Source organism: Tauraco erythrolophus, chromosome 3, assembly GCF_009769465.1.
Source record: "Tauraco erythrolophus isolate bTauEry1 chromosome 3, bTauEry1.pri, whole genome shotgun sequence".
Lineage (NCBI taxonomy): Eukaryota > Metazoa > Chordata > Aves > Musophagiformes > Musophagidae > Tauraco > Tauraco erythrolophus.
In genome coordinates, this window is record NC_141467.1 from 56,301,390 (window position 1) to 56,325,090 (window position 23,701).

At 41.7% G+C, this 23,701-nt stretch overlaps 1 protein-coding gene across 1 annotated transcript; it reads left to right on the top strand.

Annotated features, from left to right (window-relative positions):
* The first annotated feature begins 8,255 nt into the window (after positions 1-8,255).
* On the top strand, positions 8,256-23,337 carry RNF125 (ring finger protein 125). Its single transcript, XM_086609308.1, has 8 exons — positions 8,256-8,422; positions 12,286-12,439; positions 14,851-14,945; positions 15,554-15,559; positions 16,141-16,225; positions 18,029-18,181; positions 19,210-19,278; positions 23,173-23,337. The coding sequence occupies exons 1-8, from the start codon at positions 8,256-8,258 to the stop codon at positions 23,335-23,337; spliced, it is 894 nt and encodes a 297-aa protein (XP_086465434.1).
* The last annotated feature ends 364 nt before the right edge of the window (positions 23,338-23,701 follow it).

The following is a 23,701-nucleotide window of genomic DNA, read 5'->3' on the forward strand; positions in this document are numbered from 1 at the left end:
GGCTGAAACAGGGAAACAGAAAGCATGTAACTTTCTTTATTGGGATTTATTGTTCTGCTTTTAGTCTTCCTGCTGAATGTAAGAAATACTACTTTCATTCTGCAACATTGTTCAACTTCTCAGTTGCTGCATTGTCGTCTGAAGCATAAAGGAATTAATTCTGATCTGAATTACACCAGGAGTCACTGAATTTAGTGCCCAATACGTGATTTTTCCTCTAGTATTGGTAGGGGCCTAGTTCTCACCTTGGGAAGAAATGGGACGCAAAGGGGAGACAGAGTCAGAGCATTCCCTTTCAACAGCTTCCAGACAGCACAATGCCAACACGAGAGAGAACCATCCTCCCTGCTAGGAACTAGAATGGAATGGATAATTATATTTTTGCTGTTTGGGAAAGAAGGGAAACGTAGGAGAGAAAGGAAGTGTGTTAGATTGAGTCTCACAGTGCTGACTCCCAGACTGGAAAGCCATGACCATAGGATAATCTCTTTTTCTTCCACATCTTGTGTCCTGTACCAGCTGTGACACCATAAAGTTCAGACTTTCCAACCACTTCCGAACAGCCTGCTTCAGTTTTTATAGGTAGTAGTGCCATTTAATTCCGAAAGGTATTTCACATTACACTGAAAGCATGACATTGCCAGGTCAAAACAAAAGCTTTTTTAAAATTAAGCATTCCTGCTGACCTCAAAGCTTCTTTCCCCTCCTTGAATACCAGTTGGTAGGAGATTTCAAAATTGCAACTTTTTTTCCAGTTTGAGGCAAAAAAAATAGAATGAGGTCATTTCTTGAGGAACAGAAATTACCTGTTAGATCTACACCTACTATACTTCACCAAAGTCATCATACTCTCCCGAGCTGAGACTGACAAAGAGGTGTAGTGCCTCTAATCTGAGCGTGGTCTATGTGGCTACAGCCTTTTTAAATAATTTAAAGGCTTTGCGATAGCTTGCTTCCCCTTTCCCTCCTGCGCATGCCACTCCTGGGACCTCTTTTTGCTCTAGTTCACTTTCCAAAAGCAAAGCCTGGTGGAGTGAGCTGTCTAGATCCCTCAGTGAGCCAGACTCAGGCTTGCCAGTCCCTTTCTGGAGGAAGTTCCTTCAGGGGCAAATGCGGTGTAGGTACACAGAAAATTGAACATTGACTCAAGCATGCATTCTCACATGGGAAAAAACAAACAAACAAACAAACAAACAAAAAAACTACAAACCAATTGACTTGATACAAATAATTTTACTTCAAACTGATCACGAAAGCAGTGAAAAAATACCACACTGGTGTACAAAGCTGGACCTGGAAGAGTGGTACTATGAGGAAAAAGCATTGGACCCAAATCTCAGTTAGATGAAGAGGACAGAGCAATAGTCTTGACGGTAAGTGGAAAATAGGCAGGAGGGAAGGTCCTTGGTGAAACAGTCAGTGAATCTGTGTGGAAGCCACAGCTACAGATAGCATCGGAGTTGGAGGCAAATATGAGGAATAGGGAAATCAAAATACCAAAGGAAGTTTTTAAAGTTATTTGGCTTTGAATAGATTATTTTCCTATATGTTGATAACAAAAAAGTAAATTTCAAGAACTGCTTTTTCTCACTGCTGCTTTTCCATAAAAGAAGCATGGAAGCTAAGTAATTTCATAAATGAGCATAAAGATTTTCAACCTTCTTTTAAAATCCTAACCATTAAAAATCTCTGTGCTTATGTGGCTTATCTCTTTAGCTGAATTCACAAGAGTTTTCCCTGGGAGAACACTATAGTTCCTCAAGGTACAAGCAGAAGTTAGAGATTACACCGTGATTTTATACAATCAGCTTCATGGCAACACATGCTGTCACCAGGCAGCATGTGTCTACTTCAATTGACCTCACACAATTACTTAATTTTATGACGCACTCTAACAAAGGTTAAGACATTAAGGTTTTAGAAAGCTATACCTGATAATATCATTGTCAGATATTACTTTCCCATATAATAGTTTCACTAAAATCAGGTAAATAGATGAAGGGTCATCATGTAAGGAAACTCACTGAAACTGAAATTTACATTTTGAGAGAAGAGCACTGCTGCCTGACTTACATGCATGTTCTTGTGTCTCCTTTTTGGGAGTGGGAAATGCTTGCCTTTTTTTGACTCACATAAATGACAGGAAACTCATGCGAGGAAGTCCTCTCCCACCTGAGCATTTTTAATTAGGACAGGGGAACAAGGAGGAAAGACAGCTCGGTGTGCTCTGTTTAAGCCAGTCAACAAACATCCGTTGTTGTGCTTCAACATGTATTTCCAATTGTAAAACCATGGCTTGTGCGTGGGTGGGAAAACACTCCACGGTTCCGCAGCAGTGTTCATTGTATGCACGCTCAGGTTACACCAGGGGAAATGTATCCCAGAGCCTCTGCTCAGGAACCGCCATCCAGTGTCTCATCCCCTTCAATTATCTGCATCTCCTTAATGCAATTTTGTGCAGATTAGCTGTGGGCACAGGTTACCTGAAGTCTGCCATGCCTTGATTGAAGGGACAGCGAAGCCACATTAAGGGCCCAAGAGGGAAAACTGTTTCATGTTTATCACGTTACAATATTCCCTGCTCTTCTCTCTCAAGGTTATGCTTGTATCCCTTCAACGGAGACCATCTTCTATAAATATCATGGCTTTGGTAGCCCTTGCTGTTGTCAGCAGAGCTAATAAAACCAGCTAGCAGGCTGAGCTCAGCCTCTTTGAGCTATTGCCTGCTAGAGCCTTCTCATACATATATATTTCTCTCTCTTTCCTTGGGTTTGCCCCAGCAACCATCCTGAGACACTTTCCTTGCTGAGAGCAATGAGGACGTCTGGTCCCCGAGCCCCTCAGAGGGTGCCGGGGAGGCTCTACATCGACATTTGGAGCAGATACTACAGCTCAGCATTCACAGACAGGGCTGGGATCATCTCTGGGTGAGGTATGGAAGAAGGCTCAAGCCTCAACAGAGCAGCTCTGTTATCCGGTGAAGGCTCTAGCAAGGGCAGGTGCCACCATACAGATTTATATAAACCCAGAGAAGATGACAATATTGTCTAACCTCTTTGAGGAATCAGTCTGAAAACTCATGAATGAGCATCACTGTCACTCCAGAGCTAACAAGCCCCTTAAATTTTTGTGACTCTCCAGAATACTTAGATTAATGATGCTCAAAGCCCTCAAAAATAGAAAATAAAGAACTGACGAATACTGAAATTTTATGTCTGAGTACCAAAAGCTGTCTGATATGAACCAATAAATACTCAACTTTGCCCTCCTTTAACAGTGGTGTACTGCAAATATTTATTTCAAAATGGTATAAAAAGTGCACAGCACTCAGGAAAACAACAACTAATCTGAAGGTGTTGTCCTAAATATGGGTTCTTTCACTGCTGGGCAAAAAGCTGATCCACACGCAGTCGAGATATTTGCTTTATTCCAGTTCTGTGCAGAAAAGGGGTGCCAGGTGATAATTCACAAAGCTAGCACACCTTTGTAACAGTACAGAGAATATTTATACTCTTAAATTTGTGCAATTAATACATTATTCATACTTTAGTCAGTGCCCTTCACCCTGATTGGCCTACTAATTCTATGCTTCGATTTAAAGGGATAATACACAAATATTTTACCCCGCATCCTCAGAGAGAGGCAGTCCCATTGGGATAGGGGGCTTTCTCTCCTCTAGAAGGGTGGTTTTACCGTGCAAACGAGTAGAAGTTTAGTGTAAGTTCAATCTTGGCTAACTCATCTTTGTATTTCTTTGTTCGATGGATTTATGGTGCCATCCTGTCCCCCTCCTCAGGCTTATCTTCCAGAGTTTGGGTAATCTCATCTGGTTTATCTCCCTTATTTCTCCAACAAAGGGTTTTATTTTATGTCTTGATTAAGAAAAAAAAAAATTAGGTGAGTCGCATTAAGCAGAAGTTCCTTCACTTGTTCTGCACTTAAAGCAGTGTATCTAATGCAATAAATATCCTTATTTTCAACTTTTACTGTCCATTATCCCCATCAGAAGTCATCTGCGTTGATAGCAGTGCTACCAGGAAAGCACATGCTGCTTGGTTGTGTTCAGGTCAAGTATGTATGTTTTTGATGCTACCTTATAAGATCTGCCATACAGCGTTTCTTATTTCCTGCGTATCTTATTCATACTGTATAATGTTAATTTATTTTAGTTTGAAGGCCATGAAAGACGAAGCCAAATAGCCTACAGAAGTGTATTACATCAGCACAGTTACGAAAACCAATTATATTTCTAAGTTCCTGAGTACAACCTGAGTTCATCTTCCCAAGTCCTATTTCTAAAACCATGTTAGTGACCATCAATATACTTTTATTGACCGAACTTCATCTTTTGCATTTTATAACTGATGAGGTTATAAAACTGAACCATGGTTCATAACTGAACCATGTCATTTGAGTCCAGCACTGGGGGAATTCTGTTGTATGCTCAGAATTGTTAACAATAACAGCAAGACAGAAAACTCCTCTGCCAACTCTTCTAAGATTGTTGGGTGAAAGTTGTCTCTGCCTTTCTTTTAGAATATTTATTGCTAATTAATGTAGTTTAATACTTACATCATCATTATGGGCTGGCCAATTATCCAATAGCATGATGAGATATAAATACATCCTTTGCTCCTTACCAAGTACTGTAGCTTACTGCTGAATGCTTATTTGCACCATTAGCACTCTCCTGTCAATCTAGTGCCAAGCCTTAGCTGCTGTTTCACCTTCTTTTGTTTATACTTTGGATTTCCTTCTATTGTCCCTAGTTTTAGTAGGCTTGAATTTTCTTTGGCTTCATTTAGTGATTTTTATTGACATATTTGTGATTGCTATCTATTTCTAACTATTGTCTTTCCTTCCTTTTCCAGAAAAGGCTTTTAATAAAATTGTTCATTTCAACGTATAAAATATTGTAGAACACTTTCTATCCAACAAAGTCTTCTGATACACACCCTGATTTTCATTAATATTACGTTTCTTCCCTAATACATTCTCAGATTTTGTTATTTCTTAACAATTTTCTTTTTTCTAGGAAATCAGTCAGGCAGACGTGGAGAATTTATCTGTATGTGTGTATCTAAGTAAATACATACACATCTGTAAATGCCTACTCAGCCTTAAACACATGTTCATTTAACAGACCTTGGCTGAGCCTGGACCCTCTCTGACCTTATTTGATGTAATTGGTTGTGAGCACTGAACTTGACGCCATCACACGCTTCCAGCCTTGCGATCATTCCAGCCCTTCCCGCCCTGGTCCGGTCTGTGTGTGTGCCACCTATTGGGTACCGGAAAATTGTCATTGCTAATTCCTAAAACCCCTAACGCAGTTTTACCACTGTCTTCATGAGATTTCCATTCTCCATACGTCAACGATGACAATGCCATTTTTTATTTTCACATAGTATTGACAGGCACTTAAGGCCTTATTTGGGGTTTTTTTATGCTTTTTTAAAAAGCATTTTACTTTTATCCTTCATTATTTAATGTTTTCCATACCTATTCATACTTACATTAAGTCAGATTTTAAATGAGGGTCTGATTTGCTAGAAAAAACCTCCGGTTTTAGTCCCTGATTGATTTTCTTTTATAACCTTTGCACTTAATTATCTTACAGTAGCTAATGACATTTTATCACATTATATTACTAATGCAATGATATGCAAAGAAATTAAATTTGGGTATAACTGAGACCTAAATCTTAACCAAGTGACACCAAATGTAACGCAGCAATAGACAAAATTAGAGTTCAGCCAGTGGCATGGTATTACCATTTTCCTCGTGATTTATTTGATCCTAAAGAAAACCAGTAACTGGCAGAGGAAATCCGTTGGCTTGATTCTAAGACTTCGCATATACTGGAACACACAAGAAGGACATGGAGCTGCTGGAGTGGGTCCAGAGGAGGGCCACAAAGATGATCCGAAGGCTGGAACACCTCTGCTATGAAGACAGGCTGTTCAGCCAGGAGAAGAGAAGGCTCCAGGGAGATCTTATTGCAGCCTTCCAGTACTTTAAGGGGGCCTACAGGAAAGCTGGAGAGGGACTTTTTACAAGGGCGTGTAGTGATAGGACAAGGGACAATGGCTTTAAACTGAAAGAGGGCAGATTTAGATTAGATACAAGGAAGAACTTCTTCACTCAGAGGGTGGTGAGGCACTGGAACAGGTCGCCCAGAGAAGTTGTAGATGCCCCATGCCTGGAAGTGTTCAAGGCCAGGCTGGATGAGGCTTTGGGCAACCTGGTGTAGTGGAGGGTTTCCCTGCCCATGGCAGGGAGTTTGGAACTAGATGATCTTTGAGGTCCCTTCCAACCTTAACCATTCTATGATTCTATGATTCTATGTTTTGTTGCGGTTTCTATAACAATGCATACTGCTGTCCCGATTTTTGTGGGTTTTACCTAAGATGAGATATAATCCTTCTGAGATCTGCTTTTATTATTCATCAGTGGGGTAGCATATGAGTAAACAGTAAGCACAGGAAATATTGCTGTCCTTCTGTTGTCATTACCTATTTGATTTGGCAAGTTAATAACGTGACTGTAAAAGCTGTTTATATGAGATAATCATCACTGCAGAGTCTGGGCCCAGAAAATGGTGATATCTTCCTCCAAAACCAAATCTGTGATGGAAATTTCCAAGAAAATCACTTTGACAGGAGATTACTAGTTTTACTGCAGGCCAGATGCAAACTGAAAGATACTGAACTTGCTGAAGCTTTCATCTTGGGGTTTCCAAATCTACTGCGTTTCCTTTTTTATTTCCTACTCGAAAGTGGGTCATACTTGACTTTGCTTCTGTAAAAATATGAAGTTACAGAAAATACATTGGATACTGAAAAATATGTACATATATTGAGACATGCCCAGATATTAGTTTTTCCGATTCTCTATACAAATATCCTCAATATTAAAGAAAAAAAGAAATAAGCTGTCATAATTAAAAATACACTGCCCAAAAGACATTGAAATCTATTCCAACAACATCTAATAGAGCAGATACAACTTTTAGCCAAGTGAGAAAACCAGAGACAAATCCCAACTCACTTATATGCATTATTAAATGTATCATAAAGTTTCAAGTACTTGTAGAAATAAGTGGGAATACTACCTTTGTTCTTCAGGTGTCCACATGCTTAGGGGCACCTAGAAGGAACCTGCTTTTATTTTTATTCATCACAGGCAAAAATAACCCAACGGTCGCTTTGGCAAGTTGCTTTGACAGCTGCGTTAAGGCCACCACCATGCGATGTTTGTAGGTGTTCAACTCCTTCCAGGATTCTCCTTTGGCTCTTTCACATTCTTCGTGGCAGAACGCCATCAAGAAAAATCACAGCTTTGCTTCCACAGTCCTTGGGCACCTTAACTTCCACTAATTAACCCATTTTTATGTCCATTGGAAAGACAAGGACATGCTTCATCTTCCATTGCCCCATGTTGCAATTTGCCTCAGACATCTCCATCACAGCTATCATCAGAGAACTGGGTGAAGAAGTAAGAGGCTGAAAACAGGTACAACAGAGAATCAAGGTCCTTCATAACCTTTACAATTAGAGAGAGCAAAAAGAAATTTCTCCCCAAATTCTGTTGTCATTGTTTATCATTTTTAGCTGTCACTTCTTTCCCAATTTTCTTTGACAGTAGCAGCTGATGGTCCATGATGCCAGCACGATAAATGTGGGCCATTTCTGTCTACGTCTGAGAAGATGTAATTTCCAGGGCTAACGAAAATTTATTTTAAAAAATAACCATTGACTGAATTATCAGCTTCAAGGTAACAACGGCGGTAGGTAGCAGTAGGTAAGTGCCTTGTCAGTTGCATCCGTGCTCAACAGTTACACGCCTCGGTAGTTAAAACAGCATCACTGCCAGCTTTCTAGCTTCCGTTTAAGCTATTAGTATTTTGTAAGCGCGTGTTACAGGGAGTCACAACAAATACGCTGGGTTTATTTGATTTTGACGCTTTCTAGGCTTTAAAAAACTTAAGGTTTTTTAAGCCTCCTGCGTACTTCAAGCCATTCCCCGTCCACAGCACCCCTGCGCTCAGGGAAGTAAAATCCTGTTGAAAAAAGGGGTTTCCCCTCCGCAAGACCGCTACCCGAGACCCGCGCCCCGGCGGAGAGGCGAGGCGGGCCGGGCCGGGCCGGGCCGGGCGGGGACGCGGCGGCGCTCCCTGGCCGTGCCGGGGCGGCGGCGGTCGGCGCCCCGCGAGGGCTTCGCGCTGACCGGGGGCAACTCGGCGAGGCGGCAACATGGGCTCGGCGCTGGGTGGCGGCGCGGCCCGGGCGGCGGCGGCGGAGGGGGAGGAGCGGCGGAGGCGGCGGCAGCCGGCCCCGGGACAGCCGGCCGCCCCCTCCTTCGAGTGCGCCGTGTGCCTGGAGGTGCTGCACCGCCCCGTGCGGACATCCTGCGGACACGTGTAAGTGCCCGGAACCGCCGCCGGCCCGGGCGAAGGGGTTTTTCTGCCGTCCGGCCCCGGGAAGTCTCCTGCCGGCAGAGGCAGGCGGGAGGTCGGGGGGTGGGCTCTGGCGATGGGAGAAACAGGTTTGGGGTGCGGGCACCCGGGCTTCGCCCGGGCGGCGAGAGGGCTGGGAAAAAAAGCCGAGGGAAAGGGGGAAAGCCCGCTTCGAACTGCCTGCAATCAGAGTTAATCATGTTTCATCAGTAATTTACAGATGGGTCAGGGTAAAGCAGTAGCACTGTGGAGGCGTGCCTCCATAGGAGGTGGGCACAGGTAAAGCAGCTCCGGAGTCAGCCCGTTTAAGGCCGAATTGCCTTAAGTAAGTTGCGTCTGTTTCTCTTCGGACTGCAGAGGAAAGTTGTGACATCTGTGCTCTTTTTTTGGTTTGTTTTGTTGGTTTTGTTAAATAACTAGAAATACGTCTAAATTCATCCCAGCTACATCTGCTTAAGGGTAGGATACACCAGAAAGTTAGTTTTGGGATAGCTGTTTTAGGATAAGGCCAGTTATTCTGGACCATATAAAAAAATCGATGTGTAAAACCAGCTGTTCTAGAGTGATTATGTGCTTCTGGTTCAAATTCCGAGTATTTCTAATCGTTGTCTTCATTTCTAATAGTTGTCTTCATCACAAATTTAATGTGAGCCATAATTGAAGTATTTCACCTAATCTGAATCTTGTCCAGATGCAAGCATAGCATAAAGATCCCATCTAGAATCAGCACAGAACAACATATACAGGTGTAAAATGCAAGAACAAACGTGAACCATCTGCTGCTAGTGACTCCCTTTAGAAACGTGGCACCTGGCACAGGCATCCTTCTAGTGATAACAGCAGATGGAAGTATGGCTTAAGCCAGGGTTTAGGAATATTTTTTTTTTTTTTGAAAAAAAATAAATAAAAAGAAAGAAAAAAGGATAAAAGGCTTCCTAGCATGTTTCTGAACCCCATCTTCATTTCCAGGACCACTTGGTGGCCTCAGAAACTGTAGGCAACTTTGCAAAGTTCCTTCCCAACAGAGATCCAGTTAAGCTGCTGCGCTTTTTCTGCTATTCAGCTGGCGAGGCTTGTTTTTATTATTTATTCCAGGTCACAAATTATGGAAAATGATGTGGTCCTGAGCTGAGACATACACATGTATGTACGTCTAAAAATGCAACTGTTTACAGTACCCTCAGTATCTCCAAGAACTAATCTATTAGCTTTTGTTGGATTTGAGAAGTGTTATGCAGCCTCTAACTAGAGACCTGAGGCAATTGCTTGGAGGGTAAATGGAAGGGGAAAAAAAGTAGGGCTTTAGCAATGTTCAGGGTCAATATCCTGAGATGGTTAGGTTTTATTTCACCTACCTGAACTGTTTTAAGTTTTGTGCATTTATTTGTTTTATCTATTTAGGTACAGACTGAGCAAATAAAGCAGAGTGACAAACTGGGTTAAGGGCGGAGGAGTTTTTGTTCTTGAACCTGAAGTTCTTTCCAATTGCTTTTATAGTCAACAGAACATATCACTGACTAATAACAAAAGACTATTTGTGTATGATGCATGGGTGTAACTGTTCCTTGCCAATGCTTGTATCTTTTATGTTATCTTTTTTTTTTCCCTCTGCTACTGATAGTTTTAGGGGGAGCATGAACAAACCGGTTAAGTGTAATCTGATTTTATATTTTGTGACATTCAAAGGGGAAAGCTCTCAGACAGCATGAGTGAACCTTGGACAGGGTTATTTATAGAAGACTCATCTGTTCCTCAGGGAAACAAAGAAACCTTTTCAACCCTGTCTAAAGTACAGGAATAATCTAAGTTAAAACCTGCCCGAGGGCAAACTGTGTGTAACAATTCAGAGTTTATCCTTGGACAGGGAACGTGCTGGGTCTTGGCTGTACTCTCTTTGCACCTTGTGTAATCATTTATACTTCTGTGAAGTAACTGCAAAATACCACCTTCTGTCTGACTTAGGCTTTGAATGTATTTTACTTGGCTCCGTGGAGCTATAGGAAGAAGGCTTCCCAAGAAGAGATTACATCTGAAATCCTCCTATAGATCGATCACAGGCTGTTAAGTATGTTAGAAATGCTCTCACAGAGCGCCCTGGCAAGCTTGGCAAGTTGTTTTACAGTGGCTGAAGAAGATTTTGCCTCAGCTTCCAACTCCACTCCTCTCCTGGAGTTGCTGCCTACATAGTAGAGCTGGCGGGGGCAATGTGGACTCGTGACTTAGTAGCTTTGGTGCAAAGGTTAGCATTTTGGCAACTGGGAAAGCAGGTGGGATTGTACTAAAATGCCAAACTGAGTAGGAGTATCTGAGAGAGAAGCTTGTGATACCTTCTGCTGGGCTGGAGGGTTGGGAGAGGAGACTGAAGGAAAGGTGAGCAACCTTCAACAGAAGGGCAGCACGGGACAGTGAGAGTGGCAACACCCTAAATGGGCACAGCGTGACCACCAGTACTAGCTGGTTTGACCGCAGTGATTTCTGGTTTCAAGTGCCTCTCTTCTGGAAGCTATTGCATTTCAATCTTCAGGCAGAACTGGCAAACCAGATGTTCCTGCCCCTTACCTGCTTCAGTGCAAAGTCAGCAGTTTATTTAAATGAAACTTTGCATCCATGCAGCTGGGTTTGCAGATGCAAGTTTGCTCCTGACACTTCTGCTGCAGGGATGGGAGACTCAGCAGAGGGGCACAAGGGCAAATTTCTGGTAGAGGTGCAAGGACTTTCGCCACCTCCTCGCCCTTACGCGTCGGCTGTCTGCACACTGGCCCAGCCTGAGCAATGTGCTCACTGCGGGTTGCAGTCTGGCCCAACAGCTTCTTCTAGCTCCTCCAAAGCCAGAGGGGCTGTCAGTCAGTCAGTCAGTCCGTGAGCATCCTTTCTTTTGTCCTTCCTTCCAGCCCCTGGCTATTGCTCTGCCCTTCAGATCCCTATCTCGACAGAATGGGGAGCAATAATCTAATGCAAAGAAAGGCGTCTCCTGTCCCATTAGCGCTGGGACTTGGCAATGGCGCTTAGATAGTGAAAGGCGGTAATGTTTTACATCTCTACAGGGAGATTCACCAAAGCTTATCTGTCTTATCCATAACTGACAAAAAGCTTTCAAAAGCAGCTGCAGTGACCACTAATTCAATCTGCTTTTATTAGTAAAACCGGAACAGTGAAGTGGCTGGAACACTCCCAGAGGTAGATATGCCTTGACTCAATCCAAACCCAGAGATGGCTACATCAGAGAACCACTTATCACACAACAGCCAAACACTTCCCCTGCCACTGCTGCCCAACACCTCCGAGCGCAGTTCTCCCACTCCTGACTTCGTCCTGTCTCAAAGAAATTCCCTCACCTTAACAACCCGAATGGTTGTCCCTTATAGGAGCAGAATGAAGTATTCTTCTGTTTATGGGCTCAGGAAGACTTCCAGTAAGCTATCAGTATGCGTATTTGTGACATTGTCCGGCAGCAACCCTACCAAAATGAAATAATCTTTGCTGTGGTGGCAGGTTTTGAAATCACAGACCTGCAGGCTTTGCCTGGCCCAGGGGGGCTGAGTTCCTCGCTTCTGCTCTGAAATGAGTCCCCACATTCACATGTGTTTCAGTGCTACCAGGAAGGTCAGCTTGTCTGGTTTCAGTGCTCTTGCTCAAGGCAAGTAGGGCTGCAGGAACAATACCCACGATCTCCTTAACAATAAATGCTAAGAAGAACGAATATCCTGCAATGTTACACCAGGGATGTCATGTGGTGCAAAATTTTGATGCTTTTTTATATACCTGCTTTATTTGAAGCATGTTTTGGGGGGATTATCACGTTTGTTTTCATTTATTTCTATGTATAGATTCTGTCATTCCTGTATTTCTACAAGTTTAAAGAATAGTGCGTGGACGTGCCCTTACTGCCGCGCTTATCTTCCTTCTGAAGGAATCCCAGCCACTGATATTGCCAAGAAGATGGAGAGCACATACCGAAATTGCACAGAATGCGAAACACAGGTTTGCAGCCTTGAATACTAACTACTAATGATTCCAGAGATGTATCCATGCATGAGAATTAACTATTAAGATCCTTTTTTTTTTAAGGGCATATCTAAATGGAGAAACTCCACCAGCATGATGATGAAAGAATAAATTTTTGTGATTTATCAAGCTCCATATTTAAAAGAGCTCTAAAACTCTGCCAGTGCCATTGCAAATATTACACTCAAGCCTAAACCTATAGGAGCTGAATCTTCTTGGCTGCCTACGTTGGAGAAAGGACAAATAACTTTTCTTTATATACTACTATTGCCTAATTATAAAAGTCCTGGCCAGAATTGCATCTGTTAAAATATAGGTCAAAGATATGAAATTTTCAGCTTTTTTTTTTTAAAACACCACACCCTCTCCTTTGACCTACACTGAGCCTTTTTCCTTAAATCTAAGTAAAACCTTTGAAACATCACTTACTCACATGCAAATGAAGTTTTAAATGCTACTGTTTGAACTGGAACATGTTAATCATGTTTCATCAAAACAAGCTGCAGAGCAAAAGGTTACCAGGACTTTGTAGCGGAGGACAGGGCGTATATCAATAGGAAAAACAGTTAACCAAGATTGAATTAATACACGTTTACTTGAAAATTCATATAAACTCAAGTATTTTCTCCCGTGTTTGTGAATATCAACTTCACGCCTCTTTCTGTATAATGGACACTCCTCAGTCCTGCTCTCCCCTCATATTTCTATCTCTGTGTTGTTTTGTGGGAGGAGATTGTACAGCTTAGATCTGACTCCATTTGATTTCTTCTCTGAATGGATTCACATCTGTCTTTTATAATTTCTCCTGTCTTGCAAACTACAAACCAGTACCCTTAACTCTTTCTTGTCCAGCAGCAATGTAAAAATACCATAAAATGTAAACTAGCAAGTAAATGCGTGAACTTCAGAATGACTGCTGTTTGCAGGGTTGTGGGGAATTGCAGAGAACATAAGAAAAACAGCAAAAATGTTTATTTATTGTTAATGCTATTGGTTCGTTACCTTTTTGCCATGGATTTTCTATTTGGGAAAGATCTGCTTAAAACTAACAATGAAATCTTGATATTAACTGTACCTAAATATTGAATTTAATTCCAATACTTTTTTTTTTAATTGGGTTTTGCAGAAGGAACCCAACTGTAACAGGTATGTTAAGTCCTGAGCTACATATGGCTTAGCTAGGCTTCTCAATACTTTGCAGAGCTTAAGCAATGCTTTTTGCTGTTCAATGGAGAGCACAAGTGACATGATTATGGATAAGCGCAGTGGTTTATAATCTTTCTTATGGCTGCAGAAAGTGTTATCTGTATTTCTTGCATAAAGCCATCAGTGAGATCACTAAGATATGTCGACGAGTAGAGTGCAGTTAATGCATTACAGCGTCAAGGCACTTTTGTATGTCGTTTCTGATATTTGGCAGACTACCCTTGGCAAACACTCCTGCGGTGTCTCAGTCTCACCATCACTTGGATTGCTGTGTTAGTGTAAACCTCATTTCATTTGCAGTTTCCACTCGGGGAGTGGAAATTGCAGTTAAGTGGCTGAGGCACAAGCATGTTTCATTCTGCTGCACCTGCAGTCAGGATGATCATTTGTAGTGGAGCCATGGCATCGACATCTGGGACAGGGTTATTTTAAATTTCTTCACCAAGATTCACTGGAACTGGTCATCAATGTTTAAAGGTTAAAAAATACAGACTAGCATGTAATATTAATGTCTCTGCACTGTTTCTGTGAAAATAATATATTAATATCTCAACATGGTGACTTCTTATCATTTCATATTGTTTCTCATCATAGAAAATATGTCATGGTTCTCTGCTTCACCAGTTTTCTTATGTAGAGGTTCTGAGTTAAAGGAAATAGCCAGTAGCAGCAGCAATATAAAACTCAAATCTTATCCTTAATGAATCTGTAAAAAGTTTTTCTGATGACTTCACTGAGCTCAGAATCCAGCCCTCAAGTTAGAAAATGTTTAACAGACTTAGTCTAGATTTTCACCACTAAAAACAGAGCAAGAAGTGAACTGAGAGGGTCTCCCTCCCCAGACTAGAAATATTTCCCTATTGCCTCTCCAGTTTCATTCCTAAATATTAAGGGCCAATGTATGGAACAAATAAGATCATCACAAACTAAGAATTTTTTCACTCTAATTCACTTTATCTCATAAGATGAATGTTATTATTATAAAATCTATGTAGAGCAATACTGAACCAGTAACATAACGCTTGAGAAACTGAGCCAGCAGTAGAAGGAGATGTGTATTCTTCCCTAGATGTAGCCACAATGTTGTAATAAGGCTTTGAACTAGAAAATACTCAGATTTATGTATAGCATGAATGTGTCATGGTATAAAACATAACAAGCTGCTCCTTCTCATTGCTTAGGTATGTCTGAGTGAAATGAGAGCTCATTTAAGAACTTGCGAAAAATACATAGAAAAATATGGACCTCTACAGGAGCTTGGACATGCGGTAACAAGGTAGACCTTAGTGATGATGACATTGAAAAAGCACTTTTGAGTTTGTTATCCCAGCATAGTAAAGTTAAACTGGTAGAAGAATTCTCAGATTTTATTTTTTTTTTTAGTTGGAACTTGTTTCTGGTTTATAGAATTGAATATGAATCCTTTACTAACATTTACAATCGTAATACTCAATACTTAAAATGGATGATAATTTTTTGGTGTATGACTACAAAATAATACATTTTACTTGCAGTCAGTATGATTTTGATAGAATTTAGCTCCATGTGACCTGCTTTGTAGAAACAACAGTATTTTGACAAGTCAGCATTTTTTTATTTTTCTTGGATAAGAATTATGTTTACTTTCAAATAAAACTCCTTGAAAATGGTGGTTATTTCCAGAATGAATAAGTCTAATAATCTAAATTTAATTGACGCTCATCTAATAATTTGTTCTTCGGAAATAGTTATGAATTAAGGAGACTGACAGCTTTTCTTATTTATATACTTACAGTATATATAGAGAATATATGTATTTACAGAATATATGTGTGTCATATGTCTCAAATTCTTTGTCTCTTTCATTCTCTAGCAGGGCAGGACGTGCTAAGAGCAATCGATTAGGTGTGTAGCAATTCTAGAATGACAGGTCTTGAAGTTCAATGGCCTTTACTTTTGTGCACACACACATTTGAAAACTGCGCTAACCTGAAAATAGTGTTTCTACTGCACAACAAGACCATACTCTGCACTGGAAACTAGGCAGGAACCCTCTGTGAGGAAGTGTCGATACTTGACGAGGGCTCCCGAGAATTGGTAGTTTGGTCACGCATGCTCCAAGTGTATCACAGCAATTAAATGATGCTTTTATCAAATGTCTGTAGTTGTAGTGTTCAGTATTTTCATCCATTCTTCTCTAAGATCACGGTTATGTTAAGAGTGCTTTTCTGGATCAATATCCTGACATGCTGGCACAGTTCTGTGCAGTGTTTGCAGCATCCATTAGCAAGGCTGACCTTTGCCAGCACAGCATACATCACACCCAGGTACATGTCATACACCCATGCTGCATTTTAGCTGTGGCAAAAGAGGCTTCTAATGATATCTGGCCAAAGAAATCTAAATACTTCTTTTATTGCTTGCAGTACTAAAAATGTATCCCTTCTATCTACAGCCAGTAACAATATACTACCTTTCATTCCCGGATATTCCTGTCCTTATTGCCAGTGCGAAGTAGATGAGGATGAGCTAATGGACCATTGTCTCACTCACCACAGATCAGAAAGGAGAGCAGTGGTAATGTACATAAGTATATATTTTACTGAATTCACATGTTAAACTGATTAATTCTAGCAAGTGTTACTGGTAGAAGAAATGCACAAACATAAAATATATTAATAGTTTAATTGGTTTTGACAGTGGAGGAAATGATATATCACCTATAGCCATTCCCTCTCCCCCTCTCTCACAGACAAGCGTGCATGCATATAATATTTAAAACATTAGCGCCCCTGTCATTGTAAGTGCTGGCAGGAGCACTGCAAACGGTGTAGGAAGTCTTACAACTGACACAACATGCGGTAACTTGCAGCCAAGAGAACGAGCATTATTAGGTTCAGCGACTTGCCTGCTTTTAAATTCCAGATGCGCTATTCCTACTGACCTAGCTCAATGTGAAGCATTTGCTGTGTATTCCAATTTGGCTTATGGGGTTATAATTAGAGAACTGTTTATAGGACAGTGGGGTTTTTAAATTTCTTTTAAAGTTAACTTCACGTAACTGGCTTCATTCTGAAGGTCCACGGAGGCCGCAAGGTCTTACTGTGACCCTGTTTATAGGATCGAGGTCCATAGGCTGTAGACTCAGATCTCGATGAGCGTAATTTATTTCCCTGATCGTTGTTTGCTGAGGCGTTGTAGACTCCAATTCTCACATCTCGCAGAAGAGGTGTTTTAGAGAGGTTACCGACTGAAGGACTTGTAGACAAATCAACCAACATTCCCGTTTGCTGCAGCGGGTGGGATGGGGGAAACCTGCTCCATTCCCTTCTACTTATCAGGTTAGTTTTCACCACCTTAATCATGATCATACTAGTAAGTTACCCTGGACCCTGAGCTCTGAGTTAATTACACCATTATCTGAGCTAATGCTTTAATGTATAAGATTTTGCCAGATTTTCTGTTTTTCAGATTAGACTCTGTATTTACTTTGGTCAACTGAAATAATTGTCAATAATTTTCATCACACTTATCAGTCTATAAGTCATATTTTTTCACTCGGGGCAAATTCATAAATGGCCGTATTGGGTAGCTGTAGGGCAGAATTAAGCCTTAGAAAATTATTACATCCTTTGCTCAATTCAGAGTTGCATATACAAGCTGATCCTGAGAGAGTCATAATACACATTACACAGCCTCTGTTGCACATTTCTTTGAAATCTAATGTAAAAAACAATATTCAGAACCGTGTTTGCCTATGAATAATGTAAAAGTTATAAGCAAGGAAATGACAAAGTGATCCTTTAAGTCATACTGGTCTTGTAACTGCTTTAGCTGGTTTATAAACTGTAGACACCACATCATTAATACAAAGCAAAGAGAGGGAACATGCCGAGAGGTGCACTTCATTTGTTATTGATGACCAGAGGAATCCCATATGTTCCTTGTAGCACTTTATCATCCAAACAGTGGCTTGGATGATAAACAAATTGGTGTTTGTTATTTGTTTATTATTTGGATGATAAGCAAATGGATATATAAATTGTTGAGATGATAAACAAATTTGTTTTGGATAAACAAATGCTTTTGCATGGTTATTTTCTTTTAGCTAGTAGGAGGGAATATATTAACCATCAGATCTCTATAGGTTGACAATCCCTGGGATATCTGCAGACGCGGATTACACAGCAGGGATTAGCATTAATTGACAGCTGATCTGACAGCGCACTGTGCCTAGCAGTATTACTCTTGATCAGGGAATGACGTTTGGCCATAACAGATCCACTTATTTCACATTTCTGTTTCTTTTAAACACTGACAATATTTCTTTTGTAAGAACTCCACCATGAAAACTGAAGAATTCCTTCCATTTATTTATAGTGTTGTCCAATTTGCTATTTAACACCTGGGAGAGATCCAAGCTATGTCAGCAGAAATTTTATACGGCATCTTCAACTCAGACATACACTCCATTATGAAGACTACATAGTGAGTAATGGTATTTGTAACCTACTGGACTTGATTTCTTTATGTGTATCTTCTTCTACACTTTTTACAATCAGGAAGTCATGAAATAAAATGAGCAGGTAACTGCACCACAAAGTCAAGAAGGGTGGCAGATTTATGCAGAAACAGCATAGTCTGGCACTCAGAGATGCCAATTTAGGGATTCTGTCCTCGGTTCTGTTGCTGTCTAACAGGGGGACATGGGAAAGGTAGTCCCTTACCTCATTTCTTAACAGGTATTATGCATCTGGCTCATGTTTATAAAATAGTGGGAGATCCCCAAATGGAAACCTACATACTTTAAATGAAAGTTGTTTCAACAACCAATTTTTATTCTGTAAGAACCTAAGATGACACAGTTGTACCTCTGAAAGGTGCTGCAGCTGTTTTGCTGAGTGGGCCATAAAATAGAAAATGCAGCACCAGCATTAACATGCTGTTAGAATTTCTCAAGAATATCAGTTAGTGCTTTCCTATATTTACTTTTGATACTCATCCAGGCAAAAACCCAAAGAAAGGTATAAACCATTTTTTTTTTTTTAATGGGGCAAAAGCACTAAAGAAAATGATGTCCAAATGGAGGGCAGGGGGGAAAGAACCATCTTAATAATTTGAACCTATAATTCATGCACATGGTGGAAACAGACCTATGTAGGATAGTATTTTAATGATAGCTCACACATATACAGCCTCATAAAAAGTATAGCTAAGACTTGAGTATTTATTTCTATACACAGTAACATAACCTGCATCACCAAATTGGACTCTTTAATAAATAGCATTAGCATTGTTGGGTTTTGCATAATCACTGAATTCATCTGTTTCTGCATTTGACATTCTCCTTTATTTCAAGTTTCATAATGATTTCTCTTGGTTTATGTTGCAGTGTTTACCATTAAGAAGTAGAAAATTAGGCAGTAAACATTGAACATGGATGTAAACCCAATAAACCCAATGAAACCATTATTTTGTTAACTGGTAACCCAGTCGAAATTAAATCTATTAACACATTAATTCCTAACTTAATAAAATATCCTTTTTTTTTTTTCTTTCAGGACATAAACACTGTCGGAGAAGTTCTTATTGAAAGAGTTCTGGATGGGTCATTCTTAGGATATGTGCATGTGAGTCATCCAAACAGCATGTAAGAACTACTGCAAAAGAGTGGAAGAACATGTTCTGTAGATAAACAGGGTCATTAAAATTTAGCCTTTTGCAATTAATGGAGTGTTAGTAACCTGCATGGACCCAAAAATGTTGTGTTTTTTTCTTCTTAAGCATTGTTTTGGTTTTAAGTTCTTTTAAAATTAAATTTCAGTTTAATTTAAAAAAGTGTTCTTTTTTTTTTTTTTTGTAAGAATAAAAGAAAACATTGTCAGTTTCTCTACCTAGTACACAGTGGTCGTGAACTCACTGCTAGTCCAGTATACAGAAACACTGGCTTCCGCAGCAGCCCCTCCTAGTTGTTGGAGCAGGCTAGTCTTTTGCACATCAATGATGACAATCCAATGCTGGAGGTAGATGACAAACAACAGCTTTTCAGATGCCACAGGACCAAACAAATTGGAAGAAATTCCCCCTCAAAACAGTATCAGGCATACTACCTACTCTTAAAGACAGTAGTACTGACCCCATAAGACTGCACGTACATTTCCATTTATAGTGCAAGATGAGACTCAAAATTAGCAAACTTGGTAAGTGAAAGCCATCTTGAAAGCATAGCAAGAAGTGAATATTATGTTTATAATAAAAAAATAAAAACCTGTTCAAGAAATTGACAGCGTCTTTTAACTCACCTGTATTCTTACTATGCAAGTTAAAAAAGTACCTACTTTTTTTGTATGTACAATACAACATAGTATCTTTCAAAGATGCAGTTGATCTGTAAGAAATTAAAATTCATGTTCATGCACAGAAGCATGTACAGTGATTAAAATAGCTTTAATCACATGGTAACGTGTCAACAAGGAAACTCCCAATAGACTTTAGGTCTTTACTAGTTTTCTTGGAATCAGAGAGTGGCTCCTTTTGGGAAGAGTGCCTGGGAAAGCTGCTTTCCTTTGGGAATGAAAACTCCTCAGTCAGAAAGATAGGACAGTGCTGCTCCAAAGGGTGAAATTTGTAGGAACGTTTGAGTAACCAAAAGAAAAAAAAAATTCTGCTCTGCCAGAGCTAAGTAGCCAAAAATACAGGGAAAGTTATTGGATTTATGGCTTCTTGCACATCTGAAAAACTGACAGAGAACTTCTGTATGTATGAAATAAGCCACCACCAGAGGAGTGTTGCCCTTAGTTTTGTCTGTGGCTGCAAGTGTTCTTTGTCAGTAGTGATACAGATACACCTGGCAAGAGCAAAGGATGTCCTTCCCCTTGCACATGGCACCTTCTGATACCCCTGCGGTTTCACAGCTTTCCTTCCCCTTCTGCTCATGTCCATCTTTGCCCACTCCCACAGAACAAATCCCTGCCCCTTTCATATTGGCAAGGAGATGCTCTGTTCTTGCAGTAGCAGCAGCATTGTCAAGAAAGCAACCAAAATAATAGTTGCACAAAAAGTAGTTGTACAAAGTTGCACAACAGCTGTGCAAAGGTGATCTAAAATATACCTCTTCAGTGGCAGTTGCACCCTGCAAAATTTTATGAGCAGTTCTACAGGTTTTCACTACTGAGATTTTATTTCACAAACTCGGTTTATCGCGAGGAATAAAAAGTTGGCAGGGCCATTGGTTTCACTTCATCTAAAAAGTCTGGTGTAAAATGCTTTCCTTCAAATAAATATGTTTCATGAACTTCAGCCGCCCGATTTCTCTTTACATGTTGTCTACGTCAATGGCAAAAACTACGTAAGATTTACAAGACTGGTGCCATGCCATATATTACTCCACGGCGTACTAGTTGTCAACTCCAAGGTCACAGCTTTCTTAAAGGATCAAGATTTACAATAACGCTAGCAAGAGCATGAATGCCTTCATGCACCTTCCTGTAGTTTACTTCCCTGAGGTCATCTGCACTATTTCTCCCCCACCAAAAGCTACTAATCAATAAATACTGCAGTCTCCTGAACAAAGTTCAAATGGACCTATCATGCTTCTTTAGTAATAAATCTTTGCTTTTGTTTAACACCTGCCTTCAAAGGACATAACCCTCTTTACCTGCAGTAATTAATTTAACCTCATAGCAGCCTTATTTGGTGATTAAAAACTGCTCCCCTTTCACAGATTGAGAAATCGAGGCATAAGGACATGCTTTGCTGAAGTCATACAGGAAGACTGAAAAGACTTGGAAGCCCATCCCTGCCAGCCTTTCGCGTGCTGAGGCTGAAGGTCACGCTGCCTCTCTTGCAACACAAGAGTAACACAAGGTGGTTGCATAACATCTGAACTGAGGCTTCTGTAATTCTTCCTTTTAATGTACTTGTCACGCCATGGATGGGGCACACCTGAAGCTGGCTATACAGCTGTGGGATAGTCTTAACTGACACAAAAACACACAAGAAGCATTCTGCAGGCTATTTACCACTTAAGGTGTAGTTCTGTGTCTTCTTCTGTCTGTACTTGCACTGTTGAAGAGGTTACTGCCACCAACTGACGCTCGTTACCCATTGTGCCTACTCAGATCTACCGGCCTGGCTTCCTACTTCATTTCAGGAAAGAAGATAATCAGTTAATCACTTTAAATAGTAGTTTTTTTTGCTAACCCTCAGCAGCCTCTAACAGAAAGAACAGTGATAAGCACAGGGGAGCCGTAGCATCCTGAGCTAGCACAGCCACAGTTACAAGAGAACATCTTACCACAATGCCTCAAATCCCACGCCTGTCCCCTCCAGGAAGATCCCTGCCCAAGGAGTTCTGCCTTTTCTACCAGATTTTCTCCCGACCTGAAGCATGGGCAGTAAATATCCCAGCCCAGGCGACTTAACTCTTACATTGGGCCCATCACTTTGGATGGGCTTCCCTTCAGTGTTTCAGATCTCCTGATGCTTAAGAGGCATTCAAATTTTGCCTCCACGTGGTCTAAAGAGAAGGCAGTCATTGGCTTTTGCTCTGTTGCTTCTGCTCTTGCTTAGAAAGATACTAGCATTTTTAGCTAATAGTAATTGCAATAGATCCTGAATAAGAAAAAAGAGCCAGCACCTTTACAGAATCACAGGATGGTTCACCCCTGGTCCTCGCCTCAAGAGAGACCTGAGCTTCAGCTTTGTTTCCTGCAAACATTTCCTTCTATCCCCTCCAAACGAAGCCTTTGTCTCCTTCTATCCCCTCCAAACCACAAGCCCAGATGGCATGGGCATTGCCTCTTGCTGTCGATCCCTGGCAGATACAAGCAGCAGCTCTGATGGACATCTGAAGCCTAAACAGTTTTGAAATGCTGGAGGCTGAAGGAATAGATGAATCACAGGTCTCAGAGTTCTCCCCACCTAGTGATCTCCTCTGAACATCTAGCTATGTTATGTCTAGACAGCTGCAGTGCCAAGAAGCAGACAGGGAAAAACGAAGGTGAAGGACCCTCAGCTCTTGTCCCACATCTTGACACAGGGTGAGAGACCAGGTCTAGCCTGAATCTTAGTTTTATTACGAACTAATATAATCTTCACAGATTAATACATTCTGGAAAAATACAATCTCTACAAATCCATTCGGTTTTAAAATATTGCCAGCATCTTGCTTGTTGTTTACCTGCCAAGAGTTATACATTCAAAAGAGGTCAGCACTAGATGTGCGTAACAGGTCCAAAGTCTTCTCCACCCAGAGAAAATTTGTCAGCGTTACTATTTCACTGTAACGATATTCTCACAATTCCTTATTCTGGAAGAAAAAAAAAACCCACCACACAGCCATACCGCTGAATTAAGGTTTTTGTCAGTATCATTCAGGAGGCGGAAATCCTGGCCCAAATATCACTAATGCCACTAAAACCACTGCGTAAAATTACCGCTGCTCTCAGCCGACCTACAAACAAACGAGAAACGGAGCAGAAACGCTTTCACTATGGCCAAGAAAACTCTTTCCTCCGATGTAGGGCCTGGGCCGGAGGCCGGAGCCAGGGCCCCGGGGCCGGGGCCCCGACCCCGGGGCCCCGGCTCCGGCCTCCGGCCTTGGCAGACACACGGGTGCGGAAGGGGAGGTGCACGGCGCCGACAACCGCGGGCCCCAGGAGGGCGACGGGGCCGGCGGAGAGCGGTAGGCGGAGCGGGGAAGGCTCCCGGGCAGAGAGGAAGGAGGAAGAGAGGCCGCCGTGCCGAGCCGGGAGGCGATCGCCATGGAAACCCAGGCCCCGGTCCCGCCCCTGCCCCTCCTGGGAGAGCGGCGGAGGGGTGGGGGTACCAGCGGGAGCCCGGCCGGAGCTGCGGCTGAGCCGCCGCCGGCAGGCGGCATCCGCCGCCGTGACTCCCGGCCCGGGCACCGGCAGGTAGAGCGCGGGGCGGGAGCGCTTCCCCGGCCGGGGAGGGAGGGGAGGGGAGGGGAGGGAGGGGCGGGGCGCGCAGGCCGGGCCCGCTCCTCCGCCCGCCTCCGCCGCAGCCCGGCCTCCCACCTGGCGCCAGGTGCCC

Excerpts from the sequence above, each read along its gene's own strand:
- RNF125 (XM_086609308.1), top strand. The coding sequence starts at position 8,256 with ATGGGCTCGGCGCTGGGTGGCGGCGCGGCCCGGGCGGCGGCGGCGGAG. Across the intron at positions 8,423-12,285 it reads CGGACATCCTGCGGACACGT|ATTCTGTCATTCCTGTATTT; the intron begins GTAAGTGCCCGG and ends TTCTATGTATAG. Across the intron at positions 19,279-23,172 it reads CATTCTTAGGATATGTGCAT|GGCCTGGGCCGGAGGCCGGA; the intron begins GTGAGTCATCCA and ends CCTCCGATGTAG.